This window comes from Danio aesculapii, chromosome 18, assembly GCF_903798145.1.
Source record: "Danio aesculapii chromosome 18, fDanAes4.1, whole genome shotgun sequence".
NCBI lineage: Eukaryota > Metazoa > Chordata > Actinopteri > Cypriniformes > Danionidae > Danio > Danio aesculapii.
The window spans coordinates 4,445,139-4,464,281 of NC_079452.1; the positions used below are offsets into that span (position 1 = coordinate 4,445,139).

The following is a 19,143-nucleotide window of genomic DNA, read 5'->3' on the forward strand; positions in this document are numbered from 1 at the left end:
AAAACCTTGAGGTGGATGGGCTACAGCAGCAGAAGACCACACCAGGTGCCCCTCCTGTCTGCTAAGAACAGGAAACTGAGGTTACAGTTCACACAGGCTCACCAAAATTGCACAATAGAAGATTGAAAAAATGTTGTCTGGTCTGATGAGTCTTGATTTCTGCTGTGATATTCGGATGGGAGGGTCAGAATTAGGCATCAACAACATTAAAGCATGGATCCATCCTGCCTTGTACCAACGGTTTAGGCTGGTGGTGGTGTAATGATGTTGGGGATATTTTCTTGCAACACTTTGGGCCCATCAGTACAAATGGGCCATTAGTTCCTTGTGGTTCCTTGTTGTTCCATTAGTTCCTTGTTGAATCTGTGCCATGAAGGATTAAGGCAGTTCTAAAGGCAAAAGGGGGTCCAAACCGGTACTAGTAAGGTGTACCTAATAAAGTGGCCAGTGAGTGTATATTAATACATATGTAATAAGCTGAGATATTTTAAAATATGTACAGATTTGTAATCTTTGTTTTTACACATCTGTAAATAGGCATTTTTTTCAGTATTTTGAAATATATGTTGCATATTTTATGTACAGTCATCAGCATTTGAAGTGGATGATACACTTCTTTTTTGATCCACTTCTAATGTCGACTACTGGAAGTGATGTGATGCCCAACATAATTGTGTATGTGATATATGTGATTTGCATATATTGCCATATCAGATTTTTATATAGGGTTCCATTTGTTAGCATTAGTTAGCTTAGTTATTTAACAAAATATTTAACAAATTTAAAAGAGTTTATAATTATTATTAGGTAATGTTCCTTTTTTTAAATGTGCTAATAAATTATTGTAATCAGAAATAATGTGTGTTTACAGTATGTTTATTTTGAATGGGTCTGAGCTAAAATGACCAAACTATGATTAACTGTATCTGCATTAATTTAGCAGGGAATTTTAATGTATTACCTGTCACGGACACCAAAATATGATCAGCCGTGTATTGCATAGACGTGTATAATTTTGTTTCATAAAGATCTAATCAATTTATTGATAAAAGTTATATTATTATTAGTTTTATGTATGTTTTTACTTATTTAATTGCATTTTATGTCTTTGTTTGCCTTAATTCACTGTATTTTTTTTTGTTTTTCACTATTAATTTATTAAGATATTATTAAATAATTTTTTGTTGTAATTATTTAAATATTATATTTTTTTTAGAAATGTAAAAATTCTCCCCTAATGACCTTGTTTTAATTTTATATTCAATAACATTTATTAAACTATTTATTTAAAATAACTTAAATGCTATTTAAATTAATTTAAATTTATTTGTACTTTTGAAATGGTTGTCTTCAAAACACATTTTCAACTGCTTGCATTCCACTAAAAGTCTCTGGGGACCAGATAACTTATTAATTAATATACTTGAATCAATGCTAAAGTCAGCATGATATCAAAACAGACTAAATGTACTTTGTTAGCCCAGATTTGAAAGAAAATGCACCATCATATCTGTTTTTTTTTTGGTGTGGGCCATTAAGAAGCCAGAGAGCACACTCCAGGAACACCCTAAATACAATTCAAAACATCTTTGCGCACAGCACACAGCAACACCCTGGCAACCACCAACGGTGTCCTAGTATTACAGTATCTGGGACAGCAGCACTCAAGATTTTCTTCAGAATGTAGAAAAGCATTCTGGTCTGTAACATCTAAAAGACATCATACACAAACTTTTGGCACAGATTACATATAAGACATTATTCAACCGGCTAATATTATTGCGTGTTTTGGTACAATCTGACCTTGTATGTGACCTGTTTCTAGACAGGGAGTATCCCATGCTAAGGTGTGGGTACATGGCTTAGCGTTCTCCTCTTTGTGCAAGCACACTTCAAAGAAAACCACAAAGACACACAGTGCTGAAAGACGCATGATCCTTATCTTGGTCGCTTTCAGTGTGGGTGTTGTTACGTACAACCTTTTTTTTCGATTACTTCCCATAAGGCCACTCCGCCTGTAAGAGCGATCGCATTTTACAAACAGCCCAGCTTCGTGTGTGTAGTGTTTTCACAGTTGCTGATCTTGTGCAAGTTGGTGTTGAGCGTCAAAACAAAACGGTCAGGTCTCTAACCACCGTTTTTTTGTTTCAGAGTGTATATTTACACTGCCCTGCTGGCAAAGGCTATTTACACTGACTCTGCCCTAACCCATTCTTTTGTTTATATATTCTCATCAAATAGCAGAACACAAAGGAGAACAACACATTTGAATAAAATGAATATGAATGAATAAAATGAATAAAAGATTCAAAACACTGTTATTAAAATGACTGATGGGTGTTTAAAGGTTCAAGAAGAAACCCTGGAGTACTTTTTTTGTGATGTTAACAGATTTGTATGTGTTGAGCATCAGTTAAGACAGTATCATGAGCTTTTGTCAGCTAGTTTCATCTTCCAGGTTTAAAATCATTTTTGGGGTGAGATCAAAATCAGTGACAGATCGCCAATCGGCCTGTCCAGTGATGACGTTTCGGTTTCTCATTATTATTCATAGCTGAGTTTTCTTATCCTATGAGAAGACCCTGTTTCTTAATTATTCATGAGAGCACGTGCTTTTCCTAGGCAAGACAGACCTGCCAAGCTGTGAGACTGCGTCCGCGCATGGCACACAGTATTTAGCTGTTCATGAAGGATCGTATGTGTTTGTTTTCATGATTTACTGGGTTTGTTGCATGTTTTTCCCTGTGATGCTGTCAGGGCGGATAGAGCAAAGCTGTTAGTTTGCAGCAAGCATTTTTGTCGGGAGAACTGTACAAGAATTGGAGAGTAGCAGACTTTGTCTTTCATCAGTTGAGTTTGTTACCATTCAGATACATCGCCTATATCTGTGCTGCTGTGTTCGCCTATGGTTAAAACCCCTCAGATTATCGGCAGGGTTAATGGTTGAAATAGTCAGGGCAAGAGACCTGCTGCACTGCTCCAATGTGTCTGCATTCTGACCAGGGATTGAGGAGAAGAGAAATCCTCCTCATTTATAGTGTTTATATAAACATGATTATGAGCAATTCCAACGTTGTGGATGTGACATTTGCAGTAAAAACTCAACATAAATTCACATAAAAAGTTTATATTAACATTATATTGAAATATCTGTTTATATTTTATAAAAGTACTGACCACAGAGCTATGAGATCAGAAAAATATCAATCTGTAAACATGTTTTGTACTTTAAATGAGGAAAATAAACATGCGTTATGGATGTGACGAATTTACAGTTTACAACATACTTTTTAGAAATTCTGTGAATTAAACAGCACAACCCCCAAAAAAATAATGCTAATCAACAGGAGAAAAAGTCGGCTCACTATAGAACAATCATGATTGATTTTATTTAATTTTATATTTTTGCATTTATGAGGAAAAAGCTTTGTTATAGACACCTCTGCGTTTTGGATGTGATAGATGTGAAATTGCTATTCGCGTGACTTTGGTAAATCTAATTAAATTGTTTAAAAACATTGACGGAGACATTTTAAGCATGTCTAAAGTACTGTAAAATACTTGCTTACACAAAAAACATAGAAACGGTTTCAGTATTTTGTTGAAAACTTCATTTTTTTCATGCCAAGGTTGACATTTACATGGAATTGCTCTTATCTTTATAATGATAGAACAAATTGTAGTTATATGTATATGAAATTATGAATAATATATGTAGCAGGGCATTAAATTACTTATGGTTTATTTCTTTGCAATTTAACTTTGTAAACTATAAAGTCATCCGTCTCTGCAGGGTTTGTGTCTTATTTTGTGAGCCAACTGACAGTTGTTCTCTCCCCTCCTTTCCCCCTGCTCTGCCAGCCACGCCCACTCCTCCTTCTGCTCGCAGCGCTCCACGCCCATCATGACGTGTTTTTTGAAAACATTCTGAGGTAGACTTGAACTGAAAGAGGGGGGTTTCATGGCCCTTTAATAAGAACGTGTTTATGGTTAAGGTTATGGCCAGTATCCACTGAGTGGTACAATTTGGTACAGTACACATTTATTTACTTTTCCATAAGGTACCGTACCGCTATTTTGGCACCCCATTCTTAAAGGCATAGTTCACTCAAAAATGAAAATTCTGTCATCATTTACTCACCCTTTACTTGTCCACACCTGTTTAAGTTTCTTTTTTTCTGTTAAATACAAAGTGTGGTTTATTTCTAAACAAATTTTGAGAGAATCATGTGCTTAAGATTGAACACAGCCGGTACCGCATCAACTTCGTATATTGCACCAATCAGACGAATACTGACACACTATAAATTACCAGAGCTTTCTACTCCAATCATCTTCCTCTTGAAAAATCCCAACTGTTGCCTCACAGCAAGAACGCCACTGGCTCTGCCCCTCTCCGAGCTGGTCGGCTTTCTGTGCGGAGTTTGCCTGCAGAGTAAATTGACTACTTCAAAATAGCATCTTAAGGCAACTCTTAGTCAGATAAATCTCAGCACGTTCACAAGCAGGGGAGTTCTCAAGACCTACCTGAGCTAAAACTCTCTCCCCGCCCCTTCTAATGGGAAGGAGCCCCGGGCTCAAGGATATTCTGAACTTAGGGCTCTCTCCCGGGACAGCATGTCAAATACGCTTTATTATCAATCATCAGCTAAGTGTGAATTCTTAAAAATATATATATTGAAGAAAATCGTAAGCCTGAACAGTTGACTTTGAATAGCATATGTTTTATTTTCCTACTATGAAATCAGTGGTTACAGGTTTCCAGCTTTCTTCAAAATATCTTCTGTAATGTAAACCACACGTGGGTGAGTTAAGATTGAGTTAATTTTCATTTTTGGGTGAACTATTTCTTTAAGCACAACAATATGATACCAAAAGGTGGAGCTAGATTCACTGTTGAATGCTAGTGGTTTACAGAGAATCACCTCCACATGTAACAAACCAGGGGAACGACAACACAAGAAGTGTCTTGTGTTAAATACACAGACAAAGCATGACACTAATAATAAAATGACAGTGTGCAGAAATGAACCATGCTCAAACAAAGCTTTTTTCTTCTTGTGACAAACAGCAACAAGCCAAGAAGCACAAAACATTATCAGCTGTCCCACTTTCTATTTGTGTGTGACGTCTACATTTGAAATAAAGAATTCACAAAAGATGTGATATGAGAACTCCTTCACATCCGAATGATGTTGATTGCAATGTTTGGCCATTTTCAACATTATATTTCCCTATAAAATGTACCCGCAAATCTGGAATGAGTTGTGTGTTGAATTAGGTTTTTGCAGTTTTACTAATATTTAGGCTAAAGCACATATTTCAAATGTATTTATAAAATAAATTGGATGTAAAACTTCCATCTAATCAAAATATTTGGTCCGAACAGTGCTTTGGCATATCTCTACGCACTCTGTTCGCGTAGACGTCATCAGTGCGTTCACACAATGCAGACTGAGAGGGCAAGTGTTCACTGATGCAGCTGAAAATGCCTGTGTTCTTCTAAAAACACTCTGCGGGTGCTTGAGAAATCTGCTGTGCTCTGTTTAAAGGTGCCATGTACTGCATCGATTCAATTAGTCAAATTGTTCTCTGATATCAACATAGTAGGTATGTGGCTTAAGTAAGTAGAATCAGAAGGTTCTTATTGACCATTTTTGGAACCATATTTGGCTCTGATGCAGACCTCAGAGCTTTCACATACCATGACGTGCTCTGAAATAAACATGTGCAAAATAATCATACTTCATTGCATATCCCCCCCCCCTCCCCCCAAAAAAATAAACTGCTTCCTTTGTGGTGATGATAAAAATTTATAAATCTGTATATCCAGCATTTTGTGTTCTGATGAGCTCTAAATGGTCAGTGTTTAGTAATGCATAGAAAACAAATTGGTGCGAGTATCTTTGACGATCTCGTATTTAAAAAATTTGTGTCCCACAAAATTGGTAAGTTTAATATATAAGCTTTGAAAAACTTAAAAATAAGCTTAAAATAATGGATCATTATTATAATCTTAAAATGCAGCCTGAGGCGTACATATTAATGATCATTAATGTTTAAATAATGTTTTGTCAATTAATTAATTAAAATTTTTTTGTTTTGTTTTTTAGCCCATAGCTCCTGTTAAGCCCCCGGTGGTAGCAGAGTGGGGATCTGGAGTGACTCCGCGTCTGGATCCTGCCACCATCTCAAAACACGTCAAGCAAATGGTGGATGTAAGTGAGAAAAACATGCACATTCCCACTGTTAGAGCCAGTTCCAGTTAGATTGAGATGTAGACGGCCAGTTCCTGGCTGTCCACTCTCACTTCCTTAAAATTGTAAAGGGCCTTTAAAAGCAAATGTCAAAAGTGTCTCACATCGAAGCTCACGGTGATTCTGTTGCCCTCTGCAGTCCATCATAAAGAACTATGATTTGAACATGGACGGCTACATTTCTCTGGAAGAATTTGAGAAGATTGCTGCCAATTTCCCCTTCTCTTTCTGCACACATGAGAGTGATAGGTAAGATGACTGTTACACTGATGATTTAGTTTAGGGTTTGTAAGATTTGTTTTTGTTTGATTCTGAAATAGTATTAAGTTCTTACAGAGACAGTATCAATTTGATCAATAATACAGTAAAATAATATTATCGTAAAAAAATTGCTAAATCTTTTCTAATTTTGAATGTGGGGTGTCATGGTGGCACAGTAGGTAGCATGATCACCTAACAGCAAGAAGATAGCAGGTTCGAACCCCGGCTGGGTCAGTTGGCATTTCTGTGTGATGTTTGCATGTTCTCCCCGTGTTGGCGTGGGTTTCCCCCACAGTTCAAAGACATGAGCTATAGGTGAATTGAATAAGCTAAATTGGCCGTAGTGTATGTGTGTGAATGCAAGAGCCTATGGGTGTTTTCCAGTGTTGGGTTGCAGATGGAAGGGCATCCACTGCGTAAAACATATGCTGGATAAGTTGGCGGTTCATTCCGCTGTGGCAACCCCTGATTAATAGAGGGACAAAACTGAAAAGAAAATGAATGAATGAATTTTGAATGTTTTCTAATTTGTTATGCACAGTGTTGGGTGTAATTACTTACAAAGTAATTAGTTACTGCTATTAAATAACTTTTTTGATTAAAAGTAAAGGGATCACTTAAAATTTTTAGGTAAATTACAGTTACTTATAATATATTTACTTAAATACTGTACACAAATTCAACAGTTCTGTAAAAAACTATTTAATAATGATTTTTTTTTGTTATACAAATATATTTTGCAGAATATTTATATTTTTCAACTAAAGAAGACTACATTTATCAAGACAATTAAGAACAAAATGTATTGAGACATTAGTTCATGGTCAAATTGACAGTGTTTATTTTGCTAGTGCACATTGTCGTTCTTTAAGTGAACAATTAATCCACAGCTGTTAAAACTTCCTGGAGGGCCACAGCTCTGCACAGTTTAGTTCCAACCCTAATTAAACACACCTGATCAAACTAATTAAGTGCTTTAGGCTGGTTTGATAATTACAGATAGGTGTGTTGAAACAGGGCTGGAAGTAAACTCTGCAGAGCTGCGATCTTTCAGGCATTGAGTTTAACACCCTGAATTAATGAAAGTTAATCTACAAATTTTTTTTTCTTCAATCAATTTTTTAAGTGGTGTTTCTTCTCTGTTGAAGTCAATTTGAAGTCTTCAGCCACAACATTCTTAACCACACCCCTTTAACCATTAAGCTATGGTCACACTGGGCTTTGTGTGTGCGAAATTCTATCGTGCGGCGCTGTGTAAAGGGGCGGGATTAAACAAGATGATTAGACATTAAAAAAAGCGAGTGATTGCTCTATGCTTTAAATTTCTGTCCAGAGAGGTCGTGTTTTGATCCTCGATTGGTCTCACGCAGTCAAGTGATGTGATTTCGCAGGTCAGAGTTCACCAAGCTTGAACTTTGCACCGCAGCAACATGCGAAACTTGAAACATGACCTTGCGTTTCCGGTCTGACGCATTCACGTGCGTATGAATGGAAGTCTATGGGAAGAAAAGCCCAGTGTGACCGCAGCTTTAGTTTGCCATGAGGGAATGATGCGCAAATAGTAAGCCCCGCCCCTTTCCCAATATTTAATTTCAGTTGAAAGTAAATCAACATACTAAAATAAAAGTCTCAACAACTTCCAGTTCACGCAACCTTTAAGATGTAAAAATGCTGACGATTATTTATTTAATTATTTGTTAACTGGATTTTTTCCTGGACTGAATGAATTCAGGTCTTATTCTGCGTTGCTCTGTTTTCCAGAGAAGGAGAGATCAGTCGGGAGGAAATCACTTCTTATTTCATGCGTGGGATGTCAGTGTGTGCCAAACTCGGCTTCAACCTCCACAACCTTCACAACTTCCATGAGACCACGTACAAGAGACCCACATTCTGCGACACATGCGGAGGATTTGTACGTATTTAAACAGACACCACTTTTTTAAGCCTTTTTTTTTTTTTTTTACAAGTCACCTAGAGTTAAACAATTGACTTAAACTATTTTTGAATCCATTGAGCCGATTTCTTGTTTGGTAGGGTCACTTTTAGCTTAGCTTAGCATAATTCATTGAATCGGATTAGACCATTAGCATTTGATTCCAAAAATGTTTGTTAATATTCTCGATTAAAAATATATATATTTCTTTTTTAATTCAAAAATGATTCATCAACTGTTTAACTTTAGGAGACTTGAAAAAAAAAGCCTTTTAAAAAAAGTGGCGTGTTCCTTCAAACTTAGAGCCAATACATTTGATCAGATTTGACTAAATGCAACATCTAACTTTTCCCCCCTCTGCTTTTCCATTAGTTATGGGGAGTCATAAAACAAGGCTATCACTGCAAAGGTTACAATATCTTAATCAATCAGTCCTTATACTGTATATAATGACACCTCAGCACCACAATAACTCTGCAGCTTCTTCCTATCTCTCTTTTTTAGACTGCGGAGTGAACTGTCATAAGCACTGTAAGGATGTGGTGGGAATGGAGTGTCTGAAGAGGCTTCAAGTCAACAGTAGCTCTTGTCCCTGCACACCAGGCCCAGTTTCAGGCCTTCACACTAAAGGCAACAGCTGGAGTGAGTTTTCTCAATGTATGTGAGCCGCTCATTAATGCTAAATAGATCAAGATCCTTCAGTGACCATCATAATATTATATACTTATACAGCTCTAGGAAAAAAATATATATATTATTTTCCCTATGAAATTCTAATTATTTTTCAAAAATTTCCCAAGTGATGTTGAACAGATCAAGGAACATTTCACAGTATTTAATATAATTATTTCTTTTAGTTTGGCAGGAATACAAACATTTACATTTTAAAAATAATTTGTGGTAATATTATTAGCTCCCTTGAGAGAGTTTATGACTACAGAACAATGCTCTGTTATGCAATGACTTTCCTATTTAACATAGTTAAAGTTGCAGTAGGTGATTGTCTTCAGAAACATTTTGGTTGTGTTGGTTGAAAGTCTCTTTACAGTCCAATAGTACTGATTAAAATAAATTATTTAAATGTATTTATATGTATTTTTATATTCTGGGTAAGGCATAAGACTGAAAAATGTTCATCCAATTAAAATTTGTCAGGCCGACAATTCTCATAATTGTGATGAGTATCCCAAAAGATGTGTAGATTTGGACATCTGTGCATCCATTCACGCAGATCTGCTGTTTGTGCGTAATGTGTGCCACGTTCATGACATGCACACGAGAGAGAGAGAGAGACAGCGGTAAAAACAAATGCTGAATCAAAAATTTTTTAAATCTTGAATCAATATTGGAGTTACTTTGGCACGCTGGAGGAAGGATGACTCCATAGCTTTCTTTTAGACAGGTAATGTTATGTTTTAAAAGTATTTTAGAATAGGTTATATGCACAGAAGTGTTGTTCAGCCACTGAAATCTTCCGGCCTAAGATTGATGTGACTATTTTCAATTTCATAAGTGACCTTTTACTACATTGATAATGTAGATTTGTATTTAGTTTAAAAACAAAACAAATAGTGTAAATAGCGCTATTCTACCTAGCCTAGCCTGCTTTACTGAGGTGAAGTTGGTATTATATTCAGATCGCATTGGTTCATTTTTGAGCAATGACAATCTGTAATGCGGTCCCTATATTGTTTACCATGCTACTCTGAATATTTGGTCTGAAATAGCATGTAAGTATGGCTTAGCAATAATGCCTCATTTACACAAGCAGTGACTTTGTAGCTGTCTGTCGCTCTGGGTGGCGACCTGCTGCCAGTGTTGCCAACTATTTCCAATGAAAAGTAGCTAAATGTTACCAGATGACGTCACACACTCATTTGCATATCAGTGACGTCATCATATAGTATCTGACAAGCGTAAGCCCATCATGTCTCTACTCTGAGGCGCCGTGTATTATATTATATTAAAACATTACATCCAGATGCACAATATATAGGTTCTTATTAACATATTACTTTACGTGATAATGTCATTGCGTAATCGCTACTCAAAACTACATTATTTATGTAGTATACTGAATAATTAATGTTTTCTCAAATTGACTGGCCATCTCAGGATAAACATTATTTGAATATGTCCATTTAGATTTGTATGAAAAATATAGTTGACTATTTGTAAAAGTAATACAAACACTTTTTGATAAGATTATTTTTAAATATAACACTGATAATGAACAGTTACATTCTTTTAAACAATCACAGCTTGTGTATTCTTGTTAACTTGTGAAATTAACACATTTGTGAAAGTGACAATTATAGCACTATTGGAATTTATTGCTACCTAAATTACCAACAATTATACATGTAAACAAATATCAGTAAATGAACAGTTATGAAAAACAATCTGAGCTAGCAATTTAACTTGAATGTGATATGTGTGTTGGGTGAAGCCTGCAGCCACTGCTCTTTTGAGTCACTTTTTTAAAGTTGCTAAAAGTAGCCAAATGAATGTAAAAAATTGCTAAAAGTAGCCAAATGAATGTAAAAAATTGCTAAATTTGTTGCTAGGTCCTTTTTGGGAAAAAAGTTGCTAGGGTAGTATAAAAAGTTGCTAAATCTTGCAACAAAATTGCTTAGTTGGCAACACTGCTTGCTGAAACAGGTCTGTGTAGCTCTACAGCATGGAGAATCCAACTGGCCTCTGAGCGAGCTGAGAGAGGATCATGTGAGCTCTACTGGTGCTCCTACTCTTATTGGCTGTCGCTCAAGAAAGTCGCTCTTCATTTGCAAAAAGTTGAAGGATTCTCAACTTTGTCGCGTTGCTCGACACACCCACCTGGTCGCCAATGGTCACTGTCGCACGCATAGACGGAGTAGCTTGCTCTCCTTTGAAATGAAAGGTCGCTTGTCGCTTTGCCACTGCAAGTCACCTGTAGTGTGAATGAGGCTTAAGTGTGATTCCTGCACCCTGCCTCCTAACCACTAAGCATACAGCAGTGGCTTTACGACAAAGCACATGAGAGAGTGAAACCAGAGATCCTTGCATGCATGAAATATTGCACATTATGACAAGTTTTGCTCCCTATAACTACACCACAACTGACAACGTGCTAGATTTGATACAGTTTTTCATTTAGAATTGTATATTAAAGTAATATAAAGTTTTTTAACTGGTGAATGACATGATCTAGTGGGTTGTCTACTGTCATCTTAGTGAATTCAGGAGGCGTGGCTTCTGAGGGACAAGGCTACCTCTGTGTAAACTCTGGCCACCCCTGTGGCCACCCCAGTATGATTATACTGTTGATATTTATAAAGTACATGTACTTGTGTAAATTCACAATATTTCAATAAATAAATGTATAAATAAATAGCAGCCACTAAATTATTGTGGATTGATTGGTGCCACTGTCGTAGTTGATTCACTGCCCCTCCGACTCCCCGATCTTCGTTGACAGCATGCACACACCTTCAATATACAGCGAGGACAATTTAATATTTACCTTAAGGTACATTAATAGAAGCTGCATTAATAATATTGTGTCTCAAAAAGGAATATGGATAAATTATATTATTAGGGTCTGTATAGTGTGTGTGTGTGTGTGTGTGTGTGTGTGTGTGTGTGTGTGTGTGTGTGTGTATACAGTAATGCCTTTTGTTCAGTTTATTCATTTGTTTGTTTTATAAACTCATTAATTTTCATTAATTTTAGACATGGCATGTGCTATATGCTGTACAATAAACGTATATGAAAAATAACTGGAAAATATATATACAAAAAAAGGTTTTTAAACTAAATATTGATTTTATTTGGTTTGCACATGTACGTGCTGAATTATTTCAAGCAATAAACTGCAATATTTCAAGAGTAATTAATTAAATGAATAAAACCGCATTATTTTATTTACCAGTAACAAAAATATAACATTACACTGAATTCATTTTTTGTGTGTGTGTGTGTGTGTGTGTGTGTGTGCCACTCCAAGATTTGGTGTGGCCTCTTCTGGCCACCCCTAAGAAAATTTTCTGGGGGGCGTCACTGCGTGGCTTTGGACAGCAGGAGAGGAACTGTTTCAAAATAATTATGCTAACGGCTAGCATTTTGACAGATCACCTACTACACCTTTAAGCCTTTAATTTGCATTTTAAGCTGAATACTAGTATCAGTATCTGAATACTTGCAAAGTAACTAGTAAAACATTAAAGACAAAAAAAAAATGTTAAAATCATATCTAAATTAAACAGCACTTGGGAAATATTTCAAAAACAATTACAATTTTCACAGGAGGGCTAATATTTTTTGCCTTCAACTGTATATATAAGTTTGGGAACCCCTTGCAGAATATGTGAATTTTTCTTTTCTTATACTGTGTTTATTTACCTGCAAAGCAAACAAACTGGTGCATGTTTATTTGTGGCTTAGAGGATGTTGTGTTGAATTAAGCATTTCTGTAGAATTGAGCTATATTTAATACTCATTTTGACTCATGAATTGAGCATTCGTGTTTTCAGCAGAATAGAGCTGTATTTTTAGGTGTGATGTGATGTTCTTAGAAGTTCTGACGGAGACTGCCAGCTATTATTAATCTGCATACTGTCCTTAAAGGGATAGTTCACACCAAAATGAAAATGTACTCACTATTTACTCTCTCTCCCTCTCAAGTGGTTCCAAACACTGAAGATATATTGAAGATGATATTTTGAAGAAATTTGGAAACCTGTAACCATTGACTTCCATGTTGGGAAAAGCAATCACTATTACTATGGAAGTCAATGGTTACAGGTTTACAGATTTCTTCAAAATATCATCTTTCGTGTTCAGCAAAAGAAAGTCAAACAGGTTTGGAACAAGTAAAGGCAGAGCAAATAACAGACTTTTCAGTTTTGGGTGAACTGTCTCTTTAATGAGCTACTATGCTTCAAGTTTATTAGAATATATGTAAGATAAAGTAAGAGTGAATGCTATTCCAAATTATGATTTTATTCTGTGATGATGGTGGATGATTTTATTGTGCATAATACATGTCACTGCATTTAATTTTCAAATGTCTCAGTGAAGAAAAAAAAAAAGCTTCTCTGGTGACATTTGTTGGACTCCAAACATTTGGAGACCCTAAAGGTCAAAATCCAATCTGCCATTTCCGATGGATAAGCACCAAGTTCCAGTCAACATTTTTTTCATCTTTAATAATCAGTTTCAGTCAGACGCATGCCAAAATACAAAAGGAAACATCTGTTGCCATTTCTGTCATATTTGGATTTTAGTATAGCAAACATGTTTTAGGTCAACCATGAACTAGGGTTAGACATTTACTGTTGCTTGTAAATAATGCAAGTGTTCTAACTCTACAAAGAGTTTGACTGGACAGAAGTGTGTGTAATGCAAAACGAGTCATCAATATTTTTAACCTCTTTTACTGGAAGACTCTAAAATTGAATTGCCTAATTCTGGTTACTGTGAATTCAAGTTAACATTTGTTACTGCTGGAATTCAGACATTACATGTGTCATGTTGTCATTATGTCGTGATTTACCTGCGTCAGTGTTATTGCGTTGTGTTTCCCATGGCCACATAGATTCACACTTCAGAATCTCAGCATTCTGTAGGTTGTCTGGTGTACTGGTTTGCGAATGCGATTAACTTAGACCAATTCACATACGGTTTATCACAAAATATTTAATGAGTTTAGATGGCTCCCCAGCCATTGGGATGAAGGACGCAGAGAACCAAAGATCTTTAAATCATTTTAATAATGAAAATAAAGCAAACAGGTGGCGACAACCACCAAGCTGAAAGCGAACAAAGTGTCCAGGCCTGGTCCCTTCTCATCTTCCACTGCTGTCTCTCCTTCATTCAAGCTTCCAGAGCTCCTCTGTGAGATTAGAGACAGGTGGCACACACAGGTGACAGTCGTTAACATTAATGCCTCTGGCCTCATTTAGCTCTCACATCTCTCTGCCCTAAAGCCACTCGCTACTATATAGTGTTTTACTATATAGCTATTTCAGACACACCGAATGTAGTTTAAATAGCCAGAATACCCCATTTGGTGTACAACTAGTATCAATGGTATGGGACACACTGAAATACTGACCTGGTATTTAACTGTTGGTTTGGTATGTTATAGCCATTAGCAATAGATGACAGGAACTTGATAGCAGCCTCTAAAGACTGATTTATACTTCTGTGTCAAGCGCACAGCTTTTGATTGGTCGCATAGGCTGATGCCGACACTGATGCGCACCTCTCAAAAAATGTAACGACACGTAGTGCAAGCTCTGTGATTGGTCTGCTTGGTAGCTGAGACAAGCGTGGGCTGCATTGAGAGCTGTGAGCTCGATGGTGTTTACAAGTGTCGAGTCCCGTCAAGGAGCTCCAGATGGAAACCTTTGTTTTGTGTTTATCTTCTAAGGTGTTTAGGTGCGGTCACACTTGACTTTTCCTCCCATAGACTTCCATTCATACGCACGCGAATGCGTCAGACCGGAAACGCGGGGTCATGCGTTAAATTTCGCAGGTTGCTGCAGTGCAAAGTTCAAGCTTGGTGAACTCTAACCTGCTAAATCGCATCACTTGACTGCGTGAGACCAATCGAGGATCAAAACACGACCTCTCTGGACAGAAATTTAAAACATGGAGCAATCGCTCACTTTTTTAAATGTCTAATAAGCTTGTTTAATCCCGCCCCTTTTCGCAGCGTCGCACGACAGAATTTCGCACACACAAAGCCCAATGTGACCGCAGCTTTATGCGTCCACAAGTTCCCTCCTCTGAATGAGCAAGTTTTAGCTACTTGTACGTTACTTGTAGCATTCAGAAAAAAACAAAAGTCCCGCAAAGAAACTCTACACAGAGGAACATACATAACCTACTGCCAGCTAACGTTTCAGAAGGGTTATTGCAGAGTAACACAAACAGCATGCAGAAGTATAAATGCATGGCTAGGCTTGACACAGATGTATAAACCAGCTTTAAACCCTAACTCACATTGTTTGATTTTGACCTCGATTTAGTCGTCTGAGGCTAATTTTGGAAATCCAAAAAGATTCCTTTATTTCTAAGCTAAAGTCTGTGGTCTTTGATCGTTGGTTTGACATTCACTCACAGACATTTATTGGCTACTGAAGTCAGGTTTTCACTAATAAAATTCTTCTTCAAGCAGCAGTAGATATCAGACACTTTTAGTGCAACTTCTCTTATGAAAAGCATCAATTAAGAACCAATTGAAGCTTTGAACCTGATTACCAGTGAGACAATTTCAAACTACCTTGAGGAAATGCTGAATTTTTTTTTCATTCTCAAGACATGTTATGAGTAAAACGAACACGTTACTGAATGTCTCAAAGATTGATGATGCCAAATTTAAGATGAGTCTTGCATGTGTATGTTGTGTCTTAATTTGTCTTGACATTGACAACTAAAATCTTATAGGGACATGGGGATCATGTTCGTACAGTCTGACAAGTTACAATCATAAAGAATTATTAAAAACAGGACAGTGTTAGTGAGGATTAACATCAATGTGAGCTACAGTTGTTCAGCTCTTATTTTTGTTTTCCACTGCATGGTATTGTACGGTATAGTTCAGCACGGCTTGTTTAAGTTTTGCTCTGCTTGGTTTGTATTTCCACCGCAGTTTAGTGCCACTTAAAGTGTTAGTTCACGCAAATTTAAAAATTATGCTGTTATTTACTTACTCTCATGTTCTTACAATCACCTGAGACTTTGTTTTATTTAATGTAAGATCAGTGAGGTCCCTCATTCTCCATAGGTCTATGCAGGATGATGAGCTCTCGAATTTAATGTAAAATATCTTAATTTGTGTTCTGAAGATGAACAAAGGTCTTGGGGTTTGGAACAACACCAGAGTCAATAATTCTTGACAGAATTTCAATGTTTGGGTGAACACAATCCCTTAAAGTGGATGGGATTATTGTTTTAGTTGCACCACCTATATGGTCGTGATATCATCACAAATGCAATTTAAACAAATGTGCGACAGAAACCAGACAGTCTGTCTTATGCCAATAGTGACAGTAGCAGAAACAATTCTCTCAGACTAATCAGTGGTGTGTATACATCATGGTTCAGCTCGCTTGAAACCTCACCTGAAGTGACACTGGTAAATAGTGATGGGAAGTTCGGATCATTTTACTGACTCTGACCTTTGAGTCTTCGAAATAAATGAACCTTTGGCTCATTTCTTCAATTTGCCAAAATAACATTGAATAAAATGTTATGAGATGCTTTCAAACACATCTACATCTAGCCTAAACGTTGATCAAATTTCGTTCATTCGTTCACCTGATACTGATAGGTCCATATAAGCTTAACCAACGCATACAGTCTGAGCCCTTGTTTGTTCACCTTTTGAGTCTTCGGGTTTTTGAGTCACTGGTTTATCACATGACAGCATGTAAAAAGAGATGACTCGAAAAATGAACAGATCAAATATTTTTCCAGATCTGACTGCATATGATTGGCTTCTGTCTTTCACGTGATGAACGAACGACTCAAACCCGATAGAGGACTCGAGAAAAAAACGAAACTATTCTTCTCCACCTGCACTGTCCCTGAGAGGACTCATTGTTCTCGAGTCATACAAAAGATTCGTTCAAAATGAATGAATCGTTCAAGAACGATCCATAACTACTAATAAAGCCCCCCGAAAGTGAGCCATACTGAATCAAATAGTTCCATACCATGCTGTGGAAAAGTGTCTTTACTCGCTGAACACCATCACACTAGTAAACTCATAGATGAAATTAGCTTAATATGGGGACTTTAAACTGACAGGTGATTTATTAAACCTTCTCCTGTGTTACAGCCTTTCAATCAGGTTCTGAAGAGGAAACGTTCGTCTTTCCAAATGGAAATGAATCTGAACATTCCAAGGGTCAAACTTCATCAGACAGCGACGCAGAAGCGGCTACACTATCTGACAGGTCCACTCAGACAGACCCGGGAGTTTGGACACCAGTGGCCAAACGGAAAGATCGTCTTCATTCCCAGAAACAGCATCCACCTCTTGAAAAGGTATTGCCATGAAGCATGGTGTTTCTTTTATAAGCTTTTCCACAGCGTGTTTTAAAATACATTACATTGAAGCTAATGTAGTGAGCGAGTGGGTAACCAAAACGTCTTGAGACTAACGTCACCTACCTGCCTTATATCATCCCAGAGCGCAACTCTTCCGGCAAGGGTGCGAGGTTCATCTGCCCCTAGCTCTCTCCTACAGGAGAAAATGGATGAACTGAAGCTGAACAAAGATAAACGAAAGGAACCAGACTGAAGTAGTTTTTGTGCATGTGGCTGTCTGGTTGTGTGTGTGTGTGTGTGGGGGAACTGTTAAATACACTGGACAGAACACACTGAAGAACGTGTCCTCGTCTTTCTCGCCAACTGTCTTCTTCTATTGTCTTCAACAGATTGTTCATGACGTTCATTAACTATGATGAAATTCTACCCAGAAGGGATTTTATTTAAGGAATTGCTGATGATCTGTGTTTGAAAGCCTATTGGTGGATCCGTACGTTAAGAGCTCACTATGCACCAGCGTAAACTGCCAGCGAGGACCACATCAATGGACCTCCAGTACTCAAAGTTGGACTGCTACACCATCCATCTCACTACCGGTAGTCTTTATACGAGACCACATGGGTCTTATGTCAGGATGAGTGAGGTTTGAGCAGAGTATGAAACTGTATTGTCTTAATGTCCACACTGGAAAACTTCAACTGTGATCAACTGTATTGAACTTGAAGAGTAAGAATGTACCTCCTCTGTAAAGGGATGCCATTTCGGTGCTGATATAATGCATCCCAGAATGCATCACTGTGCCTTATGTAATGAACAATTCATCGAGTAGCACACAAAGGGTATTGCGTCACTGTTTTATGTCGGACAATAGTCCCGTCTCGGTTCAAAATGATCACAATCGGCTTCATTAGTGCTCCGGCGTATTAAAGTATGAGCATTAATGAAAAGCGGCGGGAGAGTGACATTAAGGGTCATTTCTGATGAACACTGGACCTATTTTCAATTGTTTTTCTAATGTGTTTTCTGTTATCTCTTTTGTCATCTCCAACTTGAATGTCAGTTTTACTAAATCATGAATTTAGGTTATAGATTTTTATTTATTGAGGAATGATACAACTTAAGTATTTTCCACGATAAAGCACTCCTGGTGTGATTAAAATATGAATGTGAAAGAAAAAGTCGAAATGTGTTTATTGTCGTCAAAATCCAGGTTTCATTATAGGGGTCCTATTATGCTGTTTACACTTTAATGTTGCTTTCTGAGCATGAAAAGGTTTTCTTCTATGTGCACATCACAATATCTTAAATACAAGTAATGGGCTCTATGCACAGCTAGTGTATTTCAGCCAATGATCAACTTCCGGTGAAAGGTTTGTGACTATTTTCAATTTCTACCTTTAATATGGAGCTAATGATATGCCAAAACAATCTGAAATTGAATTGTGTTCATCTGAATTATTGACAATTGTAATTTAATACATCTGAATTTTATATTTCTTTATATGAATTTTTACATTTGAATTTCTTAATTTGAATTTCATAACTTGGAAATTGAACATCTGACATGTAAGACAACTGAATTTTTCAAGGCAGAATTTTTTATAGACGTTCAGATTTTTTGTTTTCTAAATTCATAGAATGCAGATTTACAGT

The 19,143-nt window shown here is 36.9% G+C and overlaps 1 protein-coding gene across 5 annotated transcripts in view; it reads left to right on the forward strand.

The window, feature by feature from the left end:
• rasgrp4 (RAS guanyl releasing protein 4) overlaps positions 1-18,668 on the forward strand; it is a 51,727-nt gene extending 33,059 nt beyond the window's left edge. For 3 of the 5 annotated variants that reach the window (XM_056478210.1, XM_056478209.1, XM_056478212.1), the window contains exons 11-17: positions 6,114-6,218; positions 6,397-6,506; positions 8,280-8,430; positions 8,824-8,860; positions 8,956-9,108; positions 17,279-17,487; positions 17,633-18,668. In XM_056478210.1, the coding sequence (XP_056334185.1) occupies positions 6,114-6,218; positions 6,397-6,506; positions 8,280-8,430; positions 8,824-8,860; positions 8,956-9,108; positions 17,279-17,487; positions 17,633-17,743 (876 nt within the window). In that variant the 3' untranslated portion in view covers positions 17,744-18,668. The remainder of the gene's footprint in view (positions 1-6,113; positions 6,219-6,396; positions 6,507-8,279; positions 8,431-8,823; positions 8,861-8,955; positions 9,109-17,278; positions 17,488-17,632) is intronic. The other 2 variants (XM_056478213.1, XM_056478211.1) reach the window with 2 other exon arrangements.
• Positions 18,669-19,143: the final 475 nt, after the last annotated feature.